The following is a 19,659-nucleotide window of genomic DNA, read 5'->3' on the forward strand; positions in this document are numbered from 1 at the left end:
ACTACAAGCCCCTTGATGCATTGCGCGTCGGCGCCCGCGAAGGGAGGGGGGGAGAGAAGAGGAGGGAGGGAGGAGGAGGAGGAGGAGGGAGCAGGCGGCCGGCGGCGCGGGGGGAGGGGGCCCGGTCCGGGAGTGCGGGAGGCTGTGGTAGAGGGAGGTGGCGGCAGCGGCTAGCGGACTCGAGTGCCAACCGGGCCGAGGCAGACACCTCTGTGGAGCGAGGCAGTAGGAGCACCGAACACCGGAGGCGGCACCGGGATCCCCGGCTCTGGGGAGGGGGGTGCCGGACCGGGAGGAGGGGAGGGGGCGATGCTGGAAGCCATGGCGGAGCCCAGTCCCGAAGGTGAGCTTTCGACCAGCACGGAGCGCTGAGCCAGCGGGAGGCGGGCGAGGAATCAATTGGCAAACTTGGAGGTCGAGCCCAGGAGCCCGGCGAGGGAGCACGGAGAGGGGGGGTCGGGGGCCTGTCCCTGGAGGTGGGAGAGCGATGAGTTGAGAGATCTTGGAGAAAGAGGAGTGGGAGACTGAGCTGGGGGTAGTTGGAGATCAGACTGTGTGTGTGTGTGCGGGGCGAGTGGGAGCTGGAAACCGGAGCTTCGGGGGTTAGGGGCCGAAAAGGCCTCCGGCAGGTTGGGGCCCTGGACCTGGGAGGTTGGGAGTATCGGGGGACGGGGAGTTGTTGAGGAGGGAGGATGTAGAAGAGGACTGAGTAGGAGCCCGGCAGTTCGCCGAGGTGGGGGAGTTTGTGGCGGTGGTGCCGGAGCTCCCGGTAGTTGCCGCCAGAGATAGCCCGGTGATTGTTAGAGAGGTGGGCAGATAGTTGTAAGGAGAAGAGGGGGTCTGGGTATTGTCTGCGGTAGAAGGACCTGTACCGGGGCTAGTTGTGGGGAGAGAGAGAGCCGGGAAGCAAGGAGAGCTGGGTAGTTGTAGGGGCGCTGGGGCGGGGTGGGGGGGTTAAGACTGGCGAGTTGCGGGGGGGGGGGTGTAGGTTTGGTCGGCGAGGGTTAGAGCCTGGGAGTTGCGGAGGGTGAGTGGGCAGCAGCGGGGCTTGCTGTGGGGGGAGAGAGTAGCTGGTTGGGCGGGGGGGGGTGTAGAGTTTAGGGGTCCGTAGCCTAGTGACTCGGTGGTGAGTACGGGGGCGGAGGGGGGGGCGGCGGCCGGAGAGAGCTCGAACAGGGCCCGGGGGCCCGACGGGGAGCCCGAGGAGCTCGAGACGGGGAGGGGCCAAAGCCCCGGATGGGGGCGGAGGGACGGCGAAATTGTGGGGAGCGCGGTATGGGGGGGGCAGGTGGGGCCGCGTCCGGGTTAGAGCTCTCTGGTCTGTCCCGGACGCGAAGTGGCGTTGGCTGTGTGTGCCTGTGTGTGTTTAGGTGGGGTGAGGGGCGCGCCGGGCCTCGTGCTCCGGTAGAAGGGGCCGGAGGGCGGGGAGCGGTTCAGCGTGGTCATCCTGGACCCTGAGGGCTGGCGGGCGGCGTGTGCGGTCTCGGAGGACCCGGGGCGGTAGAGCGCGGCCGGGTAGGAACTCCAGGCTCTGGGCGCGTGTGAAGGACAGGGGCAGGCGGCAGCCCTGGCTCGGTCCGGGGAGCGGTATGGCGGGGTGGGGCGCTAAGAGATCCGAGTCGACTGGAGTCTAGAGAAACCGTGAGTTGTGGGGGGGGGCGGGGCGCCAGGCCTCCGGTGGGGGGAAGGGGAGCGCTATAGCGAGGCCTGGGAGGGCGCCGCGCCCAGGCTCCGCCCCTCGCGGGGCGGAAGGGGGAGCAGGGGCGGGTCCAGCGCAGCTGGGGGCCTGCTGGCCTGGCTGAGGTACCTGGGAGAGAAGGGGGATCGCTTGGGACCTTCAAGGTTTAGAGGTGGGGTTTTACACCGACTCTTGCCTAGTGCCTTGACTCAGCTTTTATTGCTTTCACAGATCCACCTCCGACCCTTAAGCCAGAGACTCAGGTGAGGTTTCCCTTACCTTTGCAGCCTAGTATTACTGCCAGACCCCCTCCCCCACCTTTGTCCGTCTCTCTTTCCCTTCTACCTTTTCCACATTCCTCACTCCAGGGACTGTGCCTTTGGGAATGCCCCTCTTACACTCCATGTGATACATGTTTCCTTCCTTTCAGCCACCAGAGAAACGTCGGAGAACAATTGAGGATTTTAATAAGTTCTGCAGTTTTGTCTTGGCCTATGCTGGTTACATCCCCGCTAGCAAAGAGGTAGGGACAGGAGGACAAGTGATATGAAGGGGTGTCCTAGGACTATAGAGGCGCTGTTGAGTAAATGGGACTGTATTACTTTAAAGGAGAAACCTACCAGGAATTATAAGACTAGGAAAATTGGAAACTTGGGTGGGAAAACTAGTGTCTGGGGCGGAGATGGGGTTAATAAAGCTAGGTGACTTGAGCGGCAGTGAATGGTCTTGGGGTACTGTTAATGGAAGTTGCTTTTGGATAAATTTTAGGAAGCTGAAAATGGCAACAAAGGAGGCTGTACAAGAACAGAGCTAAAGAAGTATGGTTCTGGTGTGGGAGATAAAATGTTGTGAAAGCACTGGGCACTGGGGAGATCGCTAGAATTTGAGGGCAGAGGTAACATGGAAATGTTCAAGTGGAGATGTTGATGGGAATTGGGATGAGTACAGTGAGACTTGGTGGTTTTGACAGGATATTTTGGGGTAGATCTAGTTCTTGGTTTCTAATCTGGGTTTGTAGAGGGGCTGAGATGACACTGGGCTGCCTGCTGACCCTGGTCTCTTCCCCTTTTTAAGGAAAGTGACTGGCCAGCTTCCGGCTCCAGCTCTCCATTGCGAGGTGAGAGTGCAGCAGACAGTGATGGCTGGGACTCGGCCCCTTCAGATCTCCGAACCATCCAAACCTTTGTTAAGAAAGCAAAGTCATCCAAGAGAAGGGCGGCTCAAGCAGGTCCCACCCAGCCAGGACCCCCAAGGTCCACTTTCTCTCGCCTGCAGGCCCCTGACAGTGCCACCCTGCTTGAGAAGATGAAGCTCAAGGACTCTCTCTTTGATCTAGATGGGCCCAAAATGGCATCTCCACTGTCCCCCACATCCCTGACACATGCCTCCCGGCCCCCTGCTGCTCTCACCCCAGTGCCCCTTTCCCAGGGGGACCTCTCCCAGCCTCCTCGAAAGAAGGACCGAAAGAACCGAAAATTGGGGCCAGGAGCGGGTGCTGGCTTTGGGGTGCTTCGGAGGCCTCGGCCAGCCCCTGGGGATGGGGAAAAGAGGTCTCGAATCAAGAAGAGCAAGAAGCGGAAGTTGAAAAAAGCAGAGCGGGGGGATAGACTCCCACCTCCTGGTCCTCCCCGGGCACCCCCTAGTGATACAGACTCTGAAGAGGAGGAGGAGGAGGAGGAGGAGGAGGAGGAAGAGGAAGAGGAGGAAGAGATGGCAGCAATGGTAGGGGGTGAAGCCCCAGCCCCTGTGCTGCCAACACCCCCTGAGGCTCCCAGGCCCCCTGCCACAGTGCACCCTGAAGGAGCCCCTGCCACTGACAGTGAAAGCAAGGAGGTGGGCAGCACTGAAACAAGCCAAGATGGAGATGCCAGCTCCAGTGAAGGCGAGATGCGGGTCATGGATGAGGACATCATGGTAGAATCAGGTGAGAAGTTTGGGACACCCAAGGGCAGCTGGGAGGCTGGGTTTAGGGGTGTTGTGGATCCAAGAGCTCAGGCAGAACACCAAACAAACCTTCTTTTCCCCAGGTGATGACTCATGGGATCTGATCACATGTTACTGCCGAAAGCCCTTTGCAGGGCGGCCCATGATTGAGTGCAGCCTGTGTGGGACGTGGATCCACCTCTCCTGTGCTAAGATTAAGAAGACCAATGTCCCTGACTTCTTTTACTGCCAGAAATGCAAAGAACTGCGGCCAGAGGCCAGGCGGTTAGGGGGGCCTCCCAAATCTGGAGAGCCCTGACATCGCAGGCTCTAGGCTGGAACTTCTAAATGACATGACTTGGGAACTGAGCCTCAGGGTCCTCAAGCCTATCCCCTGGAGCTTGGATATTGTCCCACTTCAAGGCAGGAATTCCTAAGGGAGGCTGGTTTGGAAATGAGTTTCTCACATTCCTCCCCTACCCTTCCTTCCCACCTTGTGGACTTGAACTCGGACCCCTTACATTTGGGGGTGGGAAGCTGCCTGGGTCCCTAGACACTTAATCTCTGTCCCTTGGGCCTGCCACCTCTCACTTTCTGGGCCAGGGTTGGAATTGGGATGGAATGGGACAGTTGTCTATAAAACTCTAGTGTAAATATAGCACTCCCGTCCCTCATCTTTTCTTCTGTCTCACTCCCCATTTATTCTATACCGGTTGTATTTTTAATTTTGGACTTCCCCTTTTGGGCATGGCAGCTCAGAGGTGGAGTACCAACCAGAGCCTGGCCCGGCAGGAGGGAAAACAGAAGGGTGACGATTCTCTCACTCACCTCTTGTTTTTAATAATATTGGCCAGCTGTTTGTACAGACAGCCTGCGTGTTGTAAATAAAGCAGAGTGGGCTCTTTTGTGTTTATAGCCCTCACTGACTGTCCTGCTTGGGAGGGAGGCTTTGGAAAAGCTGGCAGAAGACTGGCTGGAGGAGGGGCTGAAACTGACCCCCCTTTCAAGTCCGAGGTGAAAACGACTCTCTGGCCTTAATTGGTTTTGCCCCACCTCGCCCCTGTGTAGGATCCCCACAATCTCCACCCCCCACCCCCCACAAGCTCGCTCCAGCGGATCAGACTTGCTCGGAGCTCCCCGCCCGAGCTGGGTAAAGCAGGGTGGGAATCAGTTGCCTGCTCCCTGAGGGCAGAGACCAGCTTAGCCACGGGACTGGGTGGACGCGGGTGGGGACACATTTGGGGGCGGGGCCGGTGCGGGCTGGGAGACCGTTGCTGAAGGCAGTGATCACGTGGCGGGGGCGCTAAGAGGAGCCGAGTGGTCACGTGACCGGGAGAGGGTCACGTGGCGGAGGGCGTTACGAAGAGCGCGAGGTGGGTCGGCTTGGGTCACGTGACATGGGGAGAGGTGGGCGGGGCACAGGAGGGGCGCTCGCGGCGTCTGCGGCGGTGGCGCGCGGCGGCGGCTGAGTCCGAGGCTTTGGGTCGCACCCCTTGGCCGCCCTCTCCTATCCCCTCGACCGCCGCCTTCTCTCTTGCACCGCTCTTGCACGGGGTCGGTCCTGTACGCGCTCGCGCGTCGGTTTTCGGGTGTGCGCAGGCGCGGCGGGAGCGATTAGCCCGCTTGGGTGGGCGGCGGAGCCCGGGAGCGCGCGGGCGAGACCATGGCGGGCAGCGGCGCGGGGGGCGGTGGTGTCGGGGAGACGAAGGTGATTTACCACCTGGATGAAGAGGAGACTCCCTACCTGGTGAAGATCCCTGTCCCCGCCGAGCGCATCACTCTCGGCGATTTCAAGAGCGTCTTGCAGCGGCCCGCGGGCGCTAAGTACTTTTTCAAGTCTATGGATCAGGATTTCGGGTGAGCCCGAGGCCTAGACTGGGACGGCTGGGGACTGTGCTGGAGTGGATTGGTCAATATTGAGGGGCATAGGTCCATTCTGGGCCATGCTGGGGATTTGTGGGCTATAGTGGAGTAGATTGTGCTATGCTGGGGTAGATTGGGTATCACAGGATGGACAAGGTTATGCTTGGACAGATTGAGGCGCACGGAGCTGTAGGAGGACATACTGGGCTATACTAAACCAGATTAGAGAAGATTAGGCTATATTGGAATAGAATGGGGCTCACTGGTTTATTTTGGGATGTTCTGGACTGTGCTGAGGTGGATTCATCTATCTTTTGGTAGTTCAGTGCATTCTGAGCAGTCCTTTAGCACACAGGCTATGTAGGGATATTGTGGAATCTCCTGACGTAGATAGGGCTATACTGGGGTAACTTAGGGCGCTCTTGCCTATGCTACGGCAGGCAGGATTGTTTTGGGACACTCTAGTCTGTAATAATGCAGAGTGTGCTGTATTGGGATGTTCTAGGCTGCCCTGGAGTAGATTAGGCTATCTTGGAGAAACTTGGGCCATTCTGGTCTCTACTGGGTTGTATTGGTTGATCTTAGTTTTTGTGGGGGCCTAGTTTTTATTGGGACACTCAGTAGAGGAGCAGACAGTCTGTTGGGGTCTCTGCTGGTACAGACAGCTGTATTGGGATATTCTAGTCTGTATTGGTGCAGACAGCTGCATGTGGAGACATTCTAGGATGTGCTAGACTAGATTGGGCTTTCCTGGGGTAATTTGGGACATTCTGGGCTAGACTGGGACTTTAAGTAATGCAGAGTAAGCCCTTTTGTGTCTATAGCCTTTGAGACTGAGCAGTCTCTGTCCTCAAGCTCAGCTTTGAAGGCAGGCTGGATTAGGCTGGGATTGCCTGGGTTCTAGGAGGGCTGAACAGACTGGGCTCTCCCTAGAAAGGTTGTTGGACGTTGGGGAAAGTGGTACTGTGTTGGGAGTTACCTTGGATTTAAATCAAGGTTCTTCTGTTTGTCAGCATTTTAATTTGGCATAATTTATTTAATTTTTGTGCTTTGATCTCATCTGTGAAATGGAGATCATCAAAGTAAAATGCCTACCACAGGTACCTGGCAAATGATAATTGTCATTATTAGTACTGAGTCTGACTAGTCTATAAGCCAGGTTTGTATCCCTGTGGTGATACAGAATAGAACAACTTGGCAGGCTGGACTATGATGAGACTGGATTATGTTGTGAAGAATACTACATTATGCTGAGGCAGATTAGTAGTGCCTGGGCTGTGTCGTCGCTTTGATAGCAAATGGGATTAAGTTGGCATGTATCCAGGCTCCTAGAACCATATTAGGCTAAAGGGTTAATCAGACAGTATGTCCTAATTCAAGAGTGAGGATGTATGAGAGTGTGTGTTCAGGGCAGAGATTTTCATAGCTTATATATTGAGTCCTTTAGTCAACAAATATTTGTTAATGCTTACCAAGTATCAGGTACTTTGCTGTGAGGCTGGGATGCAGTGTTGAACAGAATAGGCATTAATGATTAATGATTTCCGGTGGTAGTTGAGAAGAAGGGACAAGTCCAGTCCATCGCAAGGAACCCATGGGGCAAATGGTCCCCAGGGCTGGGCTTTGGGGTCTGTCAGGTGGAGCCGATTGCTTAGTGCAGAGTTTTGTGCCAGGTGAGGCACAGGGGAGTGGGAAGCCCGGCTTCCCCTCTCCTTGAGAGCTCTCGGCCTAGTGAAGAAGTACCATTCTTTGGTCTAATGGATATTTTTATTTAGGCAAAGACAGCACATTTGGACTGCCCTCTGGAAGTGAGTTAGAGAAAACTAAGGAAAGCATAAGAGTGGAGACTTACATGAGGACCAAAGCCTTTTTTGGGAAGGTGTGTGAGGAACAGGTTAGAGGTTGAGGGGAGGCTGCCTGCAAGGCTCCTAAGGTCAGATAGATATTTTGGGCAGCTGGGGTAACCTCATGGGATGGCCTTTGAAATTGGACTGAGAGGTTTGAATCAGACTCAAGGAAATCTTTGGAGCAGCGTTGAGCCCCTGAGGAGGAGCTGGGGAGAGAAGGAGAAATATGGAAAGGGAATCTTTTGGAGATTTCTTAGGTCTAAGAGTGACGTGTTTCGGTGTAACAGAAGAGGACTTGGACAGGGTGAGAGAAAATCCACATCCTTGAGCTGGATGAGGATTGGGAGAAACTTGAATGGGGATGGGAGTCGGGGGAGCTAGTCCAGTCTCACGGATTTTTATCCCTTCTCTCGGCAGGGTGGTGAAGGAAGAAATTTCAGATGACAATGCCCGCCTTCCCTGCTTCAACGGACGGGTGGTGTCCTGGGTAAGGGGCTCTGGCCCTGAGGCCCCAGTCCCTCCTGTGTTGCTAAGCTCCTCCACGCCTCAGTCTGTTCTGTAGCACTCCTCCTGCTCAGTTGTTGGAGGTCCTGGCTCTTTGCTTTCCTACCTGTCTGGAGAGCCAGCTGGAGCCTCTCAGCGTTCTCTTTATGAGGTCTCTTCTGCTTGCTACGGCTTTTTTGTGCTTTTCTCCAGGCTCTGTCAGACCCTGTCCCTTTTTCTAGTCCTTTTCGTTACTCCCATCTCATATACCTTACTTCCCAATTGAGCCTTTTTTTTAATCACTTGCACTCTTCTAGCTAGTGTCATCAGATAACCCCCAACCCGAGATGGCTCCCCCAGCCCATGAGCCTCGGACAGAACTGGCGCCTCCACCCCCACCATTACCCACTTTGCCACCGGAGAGGACCAGTGGCATAGGGGACTCCAGGCCTCCATCCTTCCAGTGAGTACTTGGATTCTTGAGTCCAGGGGAGGGAGATGAGGAGGGAACCCAAGCCCCCTGGGAGGGAAAGCTGAGGATTTGGAGCCCTGTCCCACTGATGTGGTTTGGAAACTGTCTCTGCTCGTCTAGCCCTAATGTGTCCAGCAGCCGGGAAAATTTGGAGCCCGAGACAGAAACGGAGTCAGTAGTGTCTCTGAGGCGGGAACGGCCTCGCAGGAGAGACAGCAGTGAGCATGGCGGTGAGGGGGGCCAGGCCCTGAGGCTGGGGAGACTGGGAGCTGGGAAGGGGTTGGGTCAGACCCAAGCCTTGATGAGGGTAAGGAACATGAGGCCTGGTTCCTGAGGTTCCTGTTCATCCTTAGCTGGGGGCCACAGGCCCAGCGGCCCCTCGAGACTGGAGCGCCACCTGGCTGGGTATGAGAGCTCCTCAACCCTCATGACCAGCGAGCTGGAGAGCACCAGCCTGGGGGACTCGGATGAGGACGACACCATGAGCAGGTATGGCTCCACACATCTTTCCCCCTCTTTTCCCTCCCTGCAGCCAATCCTCCCCTCCTTCTCTTGGCCCCATGACCACCTCTGCCTGCGAGTGCTCCCCTTCCCAACCTTCTGACAGGTTCAGCAGCTCCACGGAGCAGAGCAGTGCCTCCCGCCTCCTCAAGCGCCACCGGCGGCGGAGGAAACAGCGGCCACCCCGCCTGGAGAGGGTGAGGGAGTTCTCATGGGACAATGGGCCTTGGAGAAGGTGGGGCCGTGGGCCTTGGTTTGAGGAGTACAAGGGCACAGACTGTGAGAATCCCAGGACTTATCCCCAGGCTGTTGAAGGCAGTCCAGCTCCTTCCCATTTTCCCACCACAGACCTCATCCTTCAGCAGCGTCACCGATTCCACCATGTCTCTCAACATCATCACAGTCACACTCAACATGGGTATGGAGGGAGCCTGGGGCTGGGGAGGACTTGATCTCCAGCGCTCCTGGGGGTCATGTGGTGGGGGCTTCCCTTGTCACACGGACTCCCTCCACAGAGAAGTACAACTTCCTGGGCATCTCCATTGTGGGCCAAAGCAATGAGCGGGGAGACGGTGGCATCTACATCGGCTCCATCATGAAGGGTGGGGCCGTGGCGGCTGATGGGCGCATCGAGCCGGGGGACATGCTTTTGCAGGTGTGCTGGGGCGGGGCCATCAGCGCCAACTTGGGCAGGGTCTCTCAGCCTCTCCCACCCTGCCTCTGACCCACTTCCCCTTGCTTCCAGGTGAATGACATGAACTTTGAGAACATGAGCAATGATGATGCGGTGCGGGTGCTGAGGGACATTGTGCACAAGCCGGGGTGAGCTTCTGAGCTGGTCCCGGGTCCTCTGTCCTCTTGTCTTTGCCTTTTCGCCTTTTATTTTATGATTTTAAAAAGTGGTGAAATGGGGGCTGGCCCGGTGGCCTAGTGGTTAAGTTTGGCACGCTCCGCTTCAGCAGCCTCGGTTCTTGGGGTCCGTTCCCAGGTGCAGACCTACATCACTCGTCAGTGGCCATGTTGTGGTGGCGGCCCACGTACAAAATAGAGGAAGATTGGCAACAGGTGTTAGCTCAGGGTGAATCTTCCTGAGCACAAAAAAAAAAAAAATAGTGGAAGGTAACACGCATCTAAAAAGTACATGAAACAAAAATGTGTAATGTAGTGAATAATTTTAGAGTGAAAGAGTACCCGTGTCACCACTACCTAGATCATGAAATAAAAGATTGCTGATACCCCGGAAGTGTTGTCGTTGCCCCCCACCCCCACCCTACCACTGCCCTGCTGTGTCCCTTCCTGCTCTCACTCTCCTCGCTACCCCTAGATGTAATAATCGCTCTCCTGACTTGTTTGGTCATCACCTTGGCAAAGAAAATCTGCACTACACTTGGTAGTTTTACCGCCCATGCTTGTATCCTTGAACAACACAGTTTAGTTTTACCTGTTTTTGGACTTTCTCTGAGTGGAACTGTATGGGCTGTACTCTTGTCTCACACAGCAGTATGTTTTTAAGAGTTACCCGTGTTGGTGAGTCACCCACATTGTGGAGCCTTCCACTCTCACTTTCTCTGGCCCAGCCTTGTCTTTGCTCTTTTCTTCTTTCCTCTCTCTGTCCCTCAACCCATTCTTATTCCAGGCCTCCGCCCTCCCGAGGCCTCTCTCCCCAGCCCTGCTTGACCGGCCTCCTCTTCCCCACAGCCCCATCGTGCTGACTGTGGCCAAGTGCTGGGATCCCTCTCCCCAGGCCTATTTCACCCTCCCCCGAAGTGAGTGATGCTCAGGAGGGCCTGCAGCTGAGGACGGGAGAGCTGGGAGCTGGGACTGGGCCTCTGCGGAATGAGTGGAGGAGGGTCAAGGTGGAGGCGAGATGGGGTCTGAGTCAGGGAGGGACAGGGCTGGCCCTTTGGGACTGGGAAGTGATCATCTTGGTGGCCTTCTTTGTCCCAGATGAGCCCATCCAGCCAATTGACCCTGCTGCCTGGGTCTCACACTCCGCTGCACTGACTGGTACCTTTCCAGCCTATCCAGGTTCCTCATCCATGAGCACCATTACATCTGGGTCCTCTCTGCCTGATGGTGAGCCCCCAGGCCCACCTCATCCCACTCTTCCTGGAACTCCTCCCAACAATGGTGTGACCCCGCCACTCCTTGGGAGTGGCCCTACCCCTGATTCCCCATTGTCTTGTCTGTCAGGCTGTGAAGGCCGGGGTCTCTCCATCCATACAGACATGGCATCTGTGACCAAGGCCATGGCTGCTCCAGAGTCTGGGCTGGAAGTTCGGGACCGCATGTGGCTCAAGATCACCATCCCTAATGCCTTTCTGGGTACTGCTGGGCCCTGGGCAGGTGGCGTGGGGAGGAGGGGAGGAGGGGGAGGAGGCCAAAGCTGGGACTGGCCCAGGCAGGGGTGAGGCAGGAGCTGGGGAGGAGAACCTAAGACCTTTTTCTGCTCTGGGCAATCCTAGGCTCAGATGTGGTTGACTGGCTCTACCATCACGTGGAGGGCTTTCCTGAGCGGCGGGAGGCCCGCAAGTATGCCAGCGGGCTCCTCAAAGCAGGCCTTATCCGACACACCGTAAACAAGATCACCTTCTCTGAGCAGTGCTATTATGTCTTTGGAGACCTCAGTGGCGGCTGTGAGAGTTGTGAGTCCCCCTGTCCCGGCCCTGGGAGGGCATCTCTGGCTGCCGTGTCCTGCTTCTCCAAACCCACACCTAGCCCAGAAACCAGCCGGGGCCACCATGGATGGTTAAGCACTGTGTGTCCTGCACTAGGCCCTGCGCTGGCTGATGAGAGCTGACAGGTGGGGGCTGACATCCACCCATGTTCTGCTGGACAAGCCGTGCCCCGGGAGCAGGGCTGTGTCTGCGGGGGGAGGGGCGCCTTTTCCTGGGATTCATAAAAACATATGGGACTTGTGGTGGCCCTGGCTGTGTTCCTGCCCTGATGGCAGTGGCAGGTGGGGAATTTCCTGTCAGAGGCCCTCATGATCCCCCGTTCTAAGCCCCGTCATGGATGGTTCTGGAGAAACGATCCCCAGTTCCTTTTCGTTCAATGTCTTGGGGTCCTGACCTCTCGAGGCAGCGAATCTTAGTCTCTTCTTTTACTTTCCAGACCTAGTTAACTTGTCTCTGAATGACAATGATGGCTCCAGTGGGGCTTCAGACCAGGACACCTTGGCTCCTCTGCCTGGGGCCACCCCCTGGCCCCTGCTGCCCACCTTCTCCTACCAGTACCCAGCCCCACACCCATACAGCCCCCAGCCGCCCCCTTACCATGAGCTCTCGTCCTACGCCTATGGTGGAGGCAGTGCTAGCAGCCAGCACAGTGAGGGTAAGTCGCCACCAGATACCCATACAGCCAGGGTCTGGGGAGGGGCAAGGGGAAACCAGGGAGGAGAGGCTGGAGCAGGGGCTGGGAAGGCCAAGGGACCCTGGGCTAGGGCTCAGTTGCCCCCATTCCCTCTCACCCCACAGGGAGCCGGAGCAGTGGGTCGACACGCAGCGATGGGGGGGCAGGGCGCACAGGGAGGTCTGAGGAGCGGGCCCCCGAGTCCAAGTCCGGCAGTGGCAGTGAGTCTGAGCCTTCTAGCCGGGGGGGCAGCCTTCGGCGGGGCGGGGAATCTGGTGGGAGTGGTGATGGGGGTCCTCCCCCATCCAGGGGCTCATCAGGGGGTGCTCCCAATCTCCGAGCCCACCCAGGGCTCCATCCCTATGGACCACCCCCTGGCATGACGCTCCCTTATAACCCCATGATGGTGGTCATGATGCCCCCACCCCCACCCCCTGTCCCTCCAGCAGTACAGCCCCCGGGGGCCCCTCCAGTCAGAGACCTGGGCTCGGTGCCCCCAGAGCTAACAGCCAGCCGCCAAAGCTTCCACATGGCTATGGGCAACCCCAGCGAGTTCTTCGTGGATGTTATGTAGAGCCCACAGGGGGTCGTGTTGGATCTTCACCCTTGGCCTGTCCTGTCAGGGCTTGGTGCTCCTATCCTGTGATTGGGTGTCATCAGTCATACACTCATTACTCCTCTGGTGCCTGGGCTCAGCCTGTGCTGTGGGCTGCTGCCTGTTGTGAGGTTGTTGCCACTGTGACTCTTACCAGCAGTGCCTAGTTCCTCCCCCTTCCTTCAGGGGTGTACAAGGGACTTTTGGTTATTTTTAGCTTTATTGTTTTTTGTAAGCCTTTTTGGGGGTTAAAATAGACTTTATTACACTTTTTGGACTATTTTTTTAGTAGACATTTTCTCTTTTATATGAAGAATTCTCCATCTCCCAGGCCCCTTCTCACCCCAAAATGTGACCTCCTCCTCCATTCGCCCAGTTGGCTCGGGGCTCTGTCCTCACAGGGCGGGGGTGGTCAGTGGTACCTGGGAGGAAGAAGGGGTTGGCCACCCTAGACAGCAGTCAAAGGAGCTGGGGTATTTGGTATTTGGGGGCCATGTAGCTGCTTCTGTTACTCTATTTATTTTAGTCACTTGTATAAAACACCAAATAAAGCAATAGGGGCAAACTCCCCCCCGCCTCTGGCTCCTTTCTTTGGGAGGGAGGCAGGCAGAGAGGGAAAGGACTGAGACACAGTAGCAAAGCATGACTTGTTAGAAACTTTATTTGCGAGGCAGTTAAGTGCTTCCTCCCAGGCACAGTCCTGGGACGAGGGCCCCTTCAAGGCAGAACCAGGGCCTGCAGGAAAGGGGCCTGGGCTTTGGCTTGAGAGAAGGCACATTCTGGGCCAGGCCCTGGCTGCGAGTGTTCAGAAGCCAAGAGGGTTGCTGGTGACCACGCCACCCCGTTCCACCAAGGCCTTGGAGATGCTTTTGAAGTTACGGAAAAGCTCCTGCTGCTGGGGGTCTGACTGCAGAGCAGCCATGTTCTCCCGGATCCGAGCTGCAGCCTGGGGAGAGGGAAGGAGGAGTTCAGGCCTGTGCCTCGAGCCCCTCACCTGTACTTGGTAACTGCAAATCTCACCTCAATACACCAGCTGTCACAGAGCATTTTCTCATGCTGGGCTGTGGGGTGGCCCTCACTCAGGGATCTTGAGGCCCTGGTGGGAAGCAGGAGAAAACAAATCTGGGCTGTGACCCTGGCCCAGGACCCCCCTGCGGCTCAGGCCTCCCACACTGCCTCCTCACCTGGACAGAACCACCACCATGGCATAGAGGTCAATGGCACTGTCTGCCAGACGCTGCAGCAGAAACTGTTCGTCTGTCAGGTAGATGGGATGGGGTGGGGGGGCATTAGTTGGAGGGAGAGGAAAAGGAGGGGTGGGAATGGGGTAGAGCTCACTCACTGACAATCTCCTTCTTGTGTTTTATCAGCTTAGCCTCCACCACAGTGGCAAACTGCTCCAGAGCCTGCACTGCCTGAAGAGATGGGGAAGGCATTCAGGGCTCAGAGAGGGGCAGCCCCATCAGCCCTTGACGCAGGCTGTTAACTCCACCCTTGACTACTCACCAGCTCACCACTCCGATTCAAATCCTGGTGGATAACTCCACTGAGACTCAGGCCACTGCCCATCCCTGCGCGCCTTAGAGGAAGGAGGAGAGTGACTGGTTAGTTGTCACACACAACCCTGCCTGGCCCTGCCCTGGCCCAACCCCTAAGCTTACCGCTTCAGCTGTTTGCCTGCCTCTCCTAGCAGGAGGCCGGCATTCCCAAAAGGATTCTTTAGAGCACTGCCAAGCCTAGAGAGTTCCTTTCCTTTGTCCTAGAGGGGAGGAGGGTCGAACAGTCAGGACTGGCTGTCCTCCCCACCACCTCTCCCCACTTCTCCTCCCTCTTACCATACAGCCCTGCAGAGCTACAAACAGCCGGAGAATGTCGTTCGTCCCCTCAAAGATCCGGAAGATGCGAAGATCTCGGAGCACACGCTCTACCCCAGGCTCCTACCACAGGGGAAGACAGATCACCAGCCCCTGCTGAGATGAGCCTGCCTACTCCTCCAGGCCCAGCAGTGGCTACCCCTGGCAGAGAACCATCCTGTACCTTCATGAAGCCCATGCCCCCCATGATTTGGATGCACTCATCTGTCACCTGCCAGGCTGCCTCCTAGGGACCAAGAACCACATGAGATTGGTTTTGGAGCCAGCTCCCGAACTGGCCTCTCCCTCCCTGTGGGCCTGGGACCTCACCGAGCCAAAGATTTTGCTGATGGCGGCCTCTATCTGGAAGTCCGTGGATCCCTGGTCCATGTTGGCACTCACCATGTAAGCCATGGACTAAGGTTGCATAGTTGACACGGGAAGGAAAACGGAAAAGGGCTGCATCAGACTCGATTAATTCCCCAAATCTCCAAGACTAGGTCTGCCCTAGCTCCCTGTGGCCCTTGCCTTCACCTTCTAACTCCACGTGTCAGGCACATCAAATTATTTGGTCCTGAGTCAGTTCATCCGGGGCTTCTAGGCATTTGATTTCTTGAAAGGGGTGAAGAGGTAAGGCTGAGGGTGGGGTAGAATAAACTTCAGGTACCTCTGGAAGCATCTCAGCAGAACAGCATGGCTCTGCAGAAGCTGAGCTGACTATGCCTCCCCGCATCCCCTAGGGCATTGGTGTAAAGCTGGAGACCCACTGCCCCAGGTGCTGCTGGGGGTTGTAGTCTGACCCGACTGGGAAGAAGGCACGGGGCTCTGGGGAGATCTGTGGGGCAGCCCTCACCTCAGTCACATATTGCAGCATAGCCATCCGGGCCAGCTTCTCCTGGATCATCCCAAAGTTGTGAATTTTCTCCCCAAACTGGGTACGATTAGCAGCATGATCAACCTGGAAGAGGGCACATATGTCCCACCCTGGTTCTCTAGTCTCCTCTCCCCAGGAAGGGGCTGGGCTGGGTTTGGAGGGATGGGATTTGGCCACAGCCAAGAGTTCAGTCCAGGCTGGATGGAAACCTAAGCTATCTGGTCTGGAGCTGCTGGTGGGGGAGGGGTCTCTGGTGGAGGGAGTGCCTGCAAGGGAACAGAGACACATGGGAAGGGAGACAATGTGACTTAGATTCAGAGTAGCTAGGGACTCAGGCAGGGTACTCACCGCTTTAGCAATGATGCCCTTCATGGTGCCTGCAAGGGCCGCAGCCATGCCAAACCTTCCATTGTTGAGAATGTGCATGGCGACCTTGAAGCCGCCCCCCACCTCACCCAGCACATTTTCTGATGGCACCTGTACTCCATCAAAGTACACCTCTGCTGTGTTTGAGGCCTTGATGCCCATCTTCTTCTCAGGGGGCCCACTGTGACAGGACAGGGTGGAGAAGCAGAGGTGTGTTCAACAAGTTGCCGCTGGGGGAAACTGCCCCTTCATTCCTTATGAACCAGGGAGGAGCTAAAACTCCCAGCCTGTAAGAGGGTGCAGACAACAGTTCCTGCGCCCACAGGGCTGAGGAGGCCTTGCTCTATCCTGCCATCATGTGTTGGGCTCATTGGTTGCTGGAGCCAAAGCTTTAGATCAGTTCCATACATATTAGTCCCAAAGGGAACACACTGTCCAGCTGTTCTGGCTTTTGCACAAATCCCCAGGGTGACCTGTAACGGCTGTCTGCCCTGGAGCTCAGTACTGCCCCTCTCCCTGGCTCGACCTTTCTACTTCCTCAAGCCCACTCACTGGGTGACACCTCCAAAGCTCCTCTCCACCACAAAAGCTGTTATCTTCTCCTTCACAGCCCCTGTGGCTGCATCTGTAACTGGTGTCTTGGCAAAGACTGTGAAGATGTCTGCTAGGCCCCCGTTACTGTGGAAAAATGAGGGGCAGTCAAGCACTGCCTGTGGAGAGCTGAGAGCAGTGGGGCCTGGAATTGGGCAGAGGTGGGGAGGAGGGGGATGGAAAGAAGATTGCCTGATCCAAATCTTGCTTCCATTGAGGGTATAATATTTTCCACAGGGGCTGGGCACAGCTGAGCTTCGGATGGAGGCTGCATCAGACCCACTGGAGGGCTCAGTTAGACAGAAAGCGGCTATAGTCTCCCCTGTTTGAGAGAGAGCTCCTTTACACTGGGTCCTGATGGGCATCAAAGGCCCTTTGGTACCGCCCCGCCCACAGGCAATATTCAGTCTCTTCACATTTCCCCACCAGCACACTGTGATGCCTTCCCAGACTCTCCCCCAACCAACACGCCCAGCTACACGGTGATCTAAGGACCACCAGCCTAATTTCTCTCAAGCCCAGGACACCCCCAACCCCTGGGTCTCCTAGGGCTGCCTCACCAGATGCCAGTTTGGGGAGGTATTTTTCTTTCTGGGCCTTCGTGCCAAAGAGCAGGATGCCTTTGAAACCGATGCTCTGATGGGCGCCCAGAGTGATGCCCACGCCAAGGTCGTGCATGCCCACGATCTCCACCAAGCGGGCGTACTGGAGGGGAAGTGGGCATCTGAGGCCGTAACTGGCTGCGTGGGTACCTGCCCTTAGAAAAGTGTGAGCAACAGGGCAGGGCCTGACCTGTGCATCCCCACAAAGTGAGTGGAGAGAGGAAATGGGACCATGGCAGAAAAGGACACTCGAGTCTGTCCCAGGGCTTAGTGGGAAGGCTTCCTACCCTATTGTCAGGCAGTCCCCACCTTAGAGATTCATTAGAACTTGGGAACCTGGGTGAGGTCCATGTCCCTAGGAGACTGCATGTAGTTTAGTGTTATGTTTGGAATGGGTGTGTACACATGAGGAGAGTCACCATCCCACAGGCCTCCAGGGCAGTTGCTTGGCAGAGACCTTAGCCCCAGGGATGAGAAAGGAGCTGAATCTGCCAAGCCTGAGTAGACCTGGACACTGGGAAGTGACTGAGGGGGCTTCCTCACCTGGGTGTTGCAGAGGCCCACACCGCCCAGCTCACTGGGCACCTGTAGACCAAATGCCCCCAGCTCTTTGAGGCCCTGCATAGTGGTCTCCTCCACCCGCTCCAGCATGTCATTCTTGGCAGGATCATTCACATCCTAGGAAGGCACAGGATTCCACGTGGATCCAGGCTCCTTTTAAGCTCCTTAATCTCTCCCCCACCCCATCAGGGACCAAACTCTCTAGTCCCCAGCCCCAGTCATTCCTCACCTCGAAGAAACGGGACACAGGTCCCACCAGCTCTTTGAGAAACTGTGTCTGCTCCTCGTTGAGCACTGCGGGGGTTGGTGAATGAGTGGGTGGGGAAAACAGGTCAAGCGAGACTGTCAGGGGAAACCGCGTGTTGGACCCAGCTCTGACTACACCTTGCCTTACCAGAGGGGTATGGAAACACCTGGTCTGTGGTGAGCTGACCCTTGAACATCCCCACAGCAAAGGACTTAGATTCCTGCGCAGGGAGAAGGGGGGTTTCAGGGACCTGTCAGGTGGGTCCGCCCCTCCTTAGCTCCTCCCGGCCTCAGGGTCACATACCGCCTTGGCCCGTTTTCCCCTGGTCAAAGCCTCAGAGGAGAGGGACTCTGCCTTGTCCAGAGCAGCCTGGGGAAAGCGGCAGTTAGTGAGGTCAGGGAAGAGGCTTCGGAAGTGCCAAGGAGAGCCCAAGGGAAGAGCTGGGAGCCGGGGAGGGCGGATCCGGCCACCTTTCCCCTAGTTTCATCCCGGGGCACCCTGGCCTGCCCTTTCCCCTACTTTCGGCGCCAGGCCGGTCGGCAGGTGACTGGGACAAACAGGGAGATCCCTGCCGGCGCCGGGGACTTAGGAGCCGGGGCGGACTCCCCCTCCCACGCCCCACTCCCAAGGCCACCGTTACTTACCTGAGCGGCCCCACTGGCATAGTGTCGCCGGGCAGGGCCGGGCCGGGGCTGCCCCAGGAGCGCGCTGGGCCGCGAGCTGTGGGGAGTGGGGGCTCAGTTCTGGGCGGGTCCCCAGGCCTGCTGCCCCCCCGTCCCTCCTGTCATACACACACTTTCCGCCCCCCAACCTCAGCAGCTGCCGCCCCACGCTGGGGGCCATCCTCGCCGCCTGCATCTCCGAACCGCTCCGGTCGCCGCTGCCTTGAGCGCTGACCTAGAGCTCTCGCCCGGTCCGCCAGTGTGGGTTCCCCCACCCCTGACTCATCCTCCACAATGCACCGGGAGGCGGGCGGGCGGGGCTTCCGGTCGCCGGGGCATGCTGGGAGCTGTAGTTCCGCAGCGCTCCTTGCCACCCAGCGCCTGCATTCTGGTTGACCTAAGATGATCTCCATACGTCCCTTGTCTCCCCCAAACTCCTTCGTCCTGCCTGTCGGAACTAGAGTGCAGCCCTCAGAAGGGGTGATGAGATAGGCTGGGACTGAAGAGGGAGAAGCTTAGGCGACTGCAGCCAGAGGGATGGAGGGTAGACTGAAGGGAGGACTTCCCAGGTAGAGTTAGAAGGGAGAGGTGGGAAGAGAGCCGTGTAAGATAGATGCCAGAGGTAGAGGCATGGAAAGACGACTCTTTGGGGTCTTTCTTGAAATCTGTCTCCACCAATACAAAAGGAAGAGAACTGGTGGAGTGGGGGACTCAAGTTGGGATGTGAGTGTCCTAAGCATATTCTCCCAAGACCTAGGAGGTGTCACTAACTCTGGAAACACCTAAATTTTCACAGTGTTCACAGTAGGAACAACCCCCGGGGTTCACTGCTTCCCCCTTAGGGCCTCTGAGGCCTTCTTGAACATCTATCTTTCTCTGCCCTCTGTTCCTTCCTGAGACCACGCACTCAGGCAAGACCTCTGAGCACATGGATTCTTCCCAGGCCTGAGAGGAACTGTAGGAATTCTCATGTCCCTCCCTCTCCCACTGGGTCAAGAAGTCCTAGGCAATTTATACCCTTCTTTCTGCCATTCCTACTGGGGACAGGCACAGGAGGGGAGAGAGCTGGGCTAAGCTTCCTTTCTTTTTGTGCAGCAGGAGCCTCCTTGGTAGTGACCTCTTCCCTAGTCCCTCAGGAAAGTATAGCTAAGTCATGTCTGGCTTTGGGGAGAGGGGCCAGGGTGTGTGGA

The 19,659-nt window shown here is 56.9% G+C and overlaps 3 protein-coding genes across 8 annotated transcripts in view; 2 read left to right on the forward strand and 1 right to left on the reverse strand.

The window, feature by feature from the left end:
- The first annotated feature begins 121 nt into the window (after nucleotides 1-121).
- On the forward strand, nucleotides 122-4,512 carry PHF23 (PHD finger protein 23). Its single transcript, XM_058559876.1, has 5 exons — nucleotides 122-343; nucleotides 1,910-1,941; nucleotides 2,109-2,201; nucleotides 2,753-3,602; nucleotides 3,706-4,512. Exons 1-5 carry the CDS (start codon nucleotides 310-312, stop codon nucleotides 3,918-3,920), a joined length of 1,224 nt encoding a protein of 407 aa, XP_058415859.1. The 5' UTR covers nucleotides 122-309; the 3' UTR covers nucleotides 3,921-4,512.
- A 533-nt stretch (nucleotides 4,513-5,045) lies between these two features.
- DVL2 (dishevelled segment polarity protein 2) lies at nucleotides 5,046-13,281 on the forward strand. Of its 2 annotated transcripts, none has more exons than XM_058559900.1 (15): nucleotides 5,046-5,458; nucleotides 7,729-7,798; nucleotides 8,112-8,257; nucleotides 8,387-8,484; nucleotides 8,620-8,755; nucleotides 8,874-8,964; nucleotides 9,116-9,185; nucleotides 9,283-9,422; nucleotides 9,513-9,589; nucleotides 10,466-10,533; nucleotides 10,715-10,843; nucleotides 10,961-11,092; nucleotides 11,233-11,412; nucleotides 11,882-12,100; nucleotides 12,244-13,281. In XM_058559900.1, the coding sequence occupies exons 1-15, from the start codon at nucleotides 5,265-5,267 to the stop codon at nucleotides 12,690-12,692; spliced, it is 2,199 nt and encodes a 732-aa protein (XP_058415883.1). In that variant the 5' UTR covers nucleotides 5,046-5,264; the 3' UTR covers nucleotides 12,693-13,281. The 2 variants fall into 2 exon arrangements, with proteins under 2 accessions (XP_058415883.1, XP_058415882.1); XM_058559899.1 differs by having other exon boundaries at nucleotides 5,047-5,458; nucleotides 8,387-8,496.
- Nucleotides 13,282-13,356: 75 nt separating this feature from the next.
- The window catches only part of ACADVL (acyl-CoA dehydrogenase very long chain), a 187,069-nt gene continuing 180,766 nt past the window's right edge, over nucleotides 13,357-19,659 (reverse strand). The window contains exons 1-20 of one of the 5 annotated variants that reach the window (XM_058559905.1): nucleotides 18,619-18,724; nucleotides 18,452-18,527; nucleotides 18,111-18,176; nucleotides 17,955-18,027; nucleotides 17,790-17,854; nucleotides 17,543-17,677; nucleotides 16,958-17,102; nucleotides 16,590-16,719; nucleotides 16,359-16,484; nucleotides 15,789-15,987; nucleotides 15,420-15,524; nucleotides 14,897-14,983; nucleotides 14,751-14,813; nucleotides 14,549-14,650; nucleotides 14,375-14,472; nucleotides 14,220-14,292; nucleotides 14,056-14,128; nucleotides 13,898-13,970; nucleotides 13,734-13,809; nucleotides 13,357-13,659 (exon numbers count right to left, since the gene is read on the reverse strand). In XM_058559905.1, the coding sequence (XP_058415888.1) occupies nucleotides 13,519-13,659; nucleotides 13,734-13,809; nucleotides 13,898-13,970; nucleotides 14,056-14,128; nucleotides 14,220-14,292; nucleotides 14,375-14,472; nucleotides 14,549-14,650; nucleotides 14,751-14,813; nucleotides 14,897-14,983; nucleotides 15,420-15,524; nucleotides 15,789-15,987; nucleotides 16,359-16,484; nucleotides 16,590-16,719; nucleotides 16,958-17,102; nucleotides 17,543-17,677; nucleotides 17,790-17,854; nucleotides 17,955-18,027; nucleotides 18,111-18,176; nucleotides 18,452-18,527; nucleotides 18,619-18,665 (1,953 nt within the window). In that variant the 5' untranslated portion in view covers nucleotides 18,666-18,724 and the 3' untranslated portion in view covers nucleotides 13,357-13,518. Of the gene's footprint in view, nucleotides 13,660-13,733; nucleotides 13,810-13,897; nucleotides 13,971-14,055; nucleotides 14,129-14,219; nucleotides 14,293-14,374; nucleotides 14,473-14,548; nucleotides 14,651-14,750; nucleotides 14,814-14,896; nucleotides 14,984-15,419; nucleotides 15,525-15,788; nucleotides 15,988-16,358; nucleotides 16,485-16,589; nucleotides 16,720-16,957; nucleotides 17,103-17,542; nucleotides 17,678-17,789; nucleotides 17,855-17,954; nucleotides 18,028-18,110; nucleotides 18,177-18,451; nucleotides 18,528-18,618; nucleotides 18,726-19,659 lie in introns of those variants that run through there. The other 4 variants (XM_058559906.1, XR_009222669.1, XM_058559907.1 and 1 more) reach the window with 4 other exon arrangements.

The sequence above is a fragment of the Diceros bicornis genome, chromosome 18 (genome assembly GCF_020826845.1).
Source record: "Diceros bicornis minor isolate mBicDic1 chromosome 18, mDicBic1.mat.cur, whole genome shotgun sequence".
Lineage (NCBI taxonomy): Eukaryota > Metazoa > Chordata > Mammalia > Perissodactyla > Rhinocerotidae > Diceros > Diceros bicornis.

What these genes read in the sequence shown, in the direction of transcription:
- PHF23 (XM_058559876.1), top strand. Translation starts at nt 310, where the DNA reads ATGCTGGAAGCCATGGCGGAGCCCAGTCCCGAAG. An exon ending in GGCGGAGCCCAGTCCCGAAG is followed by an intron (nt 344 to 1,909) that starts GTGAGCTTTCGA and finishes TTGCTTTCACAG; the next exon opens with ATCCACCTCCGACCCTTAAG. An exon ending in CCCTTAAGCCAGAGACTCAG is followed by an intron (nt 1,942 to 2,108) that starts GTGAGGTTTCCC and finishes CCTTCCTTTCAG; the next exon opens with CCACCAGAGAAACGTCGGAG.
- DVL2 (XM_058559899.1), top strand. Translation starts at nt 5,265, where the DNA reads ATGGCGGGCAGCGGCGCGGGGGGCGGTGGTGTCGGGGAGACGAAGGTG. An exon ending in CTATTTCACCCTCCCCCGAA is followed by an intron (nt 10,534 to 10,714) that starts GTGAGTGATGCT and finishes TCTTTGTCCCAG; the next exon opens with ATGAGCCCATCCAGCCAATT. An exon ending in TAGCAGCCAGCACAGTGAGG is followed by an intron (nt 12,101 to 12,243) that starts GTAAGTCGCCAC and finishes CTCACCCCACAG; the next exon opens with GGAGCCGGAGCAGTGGGTCG.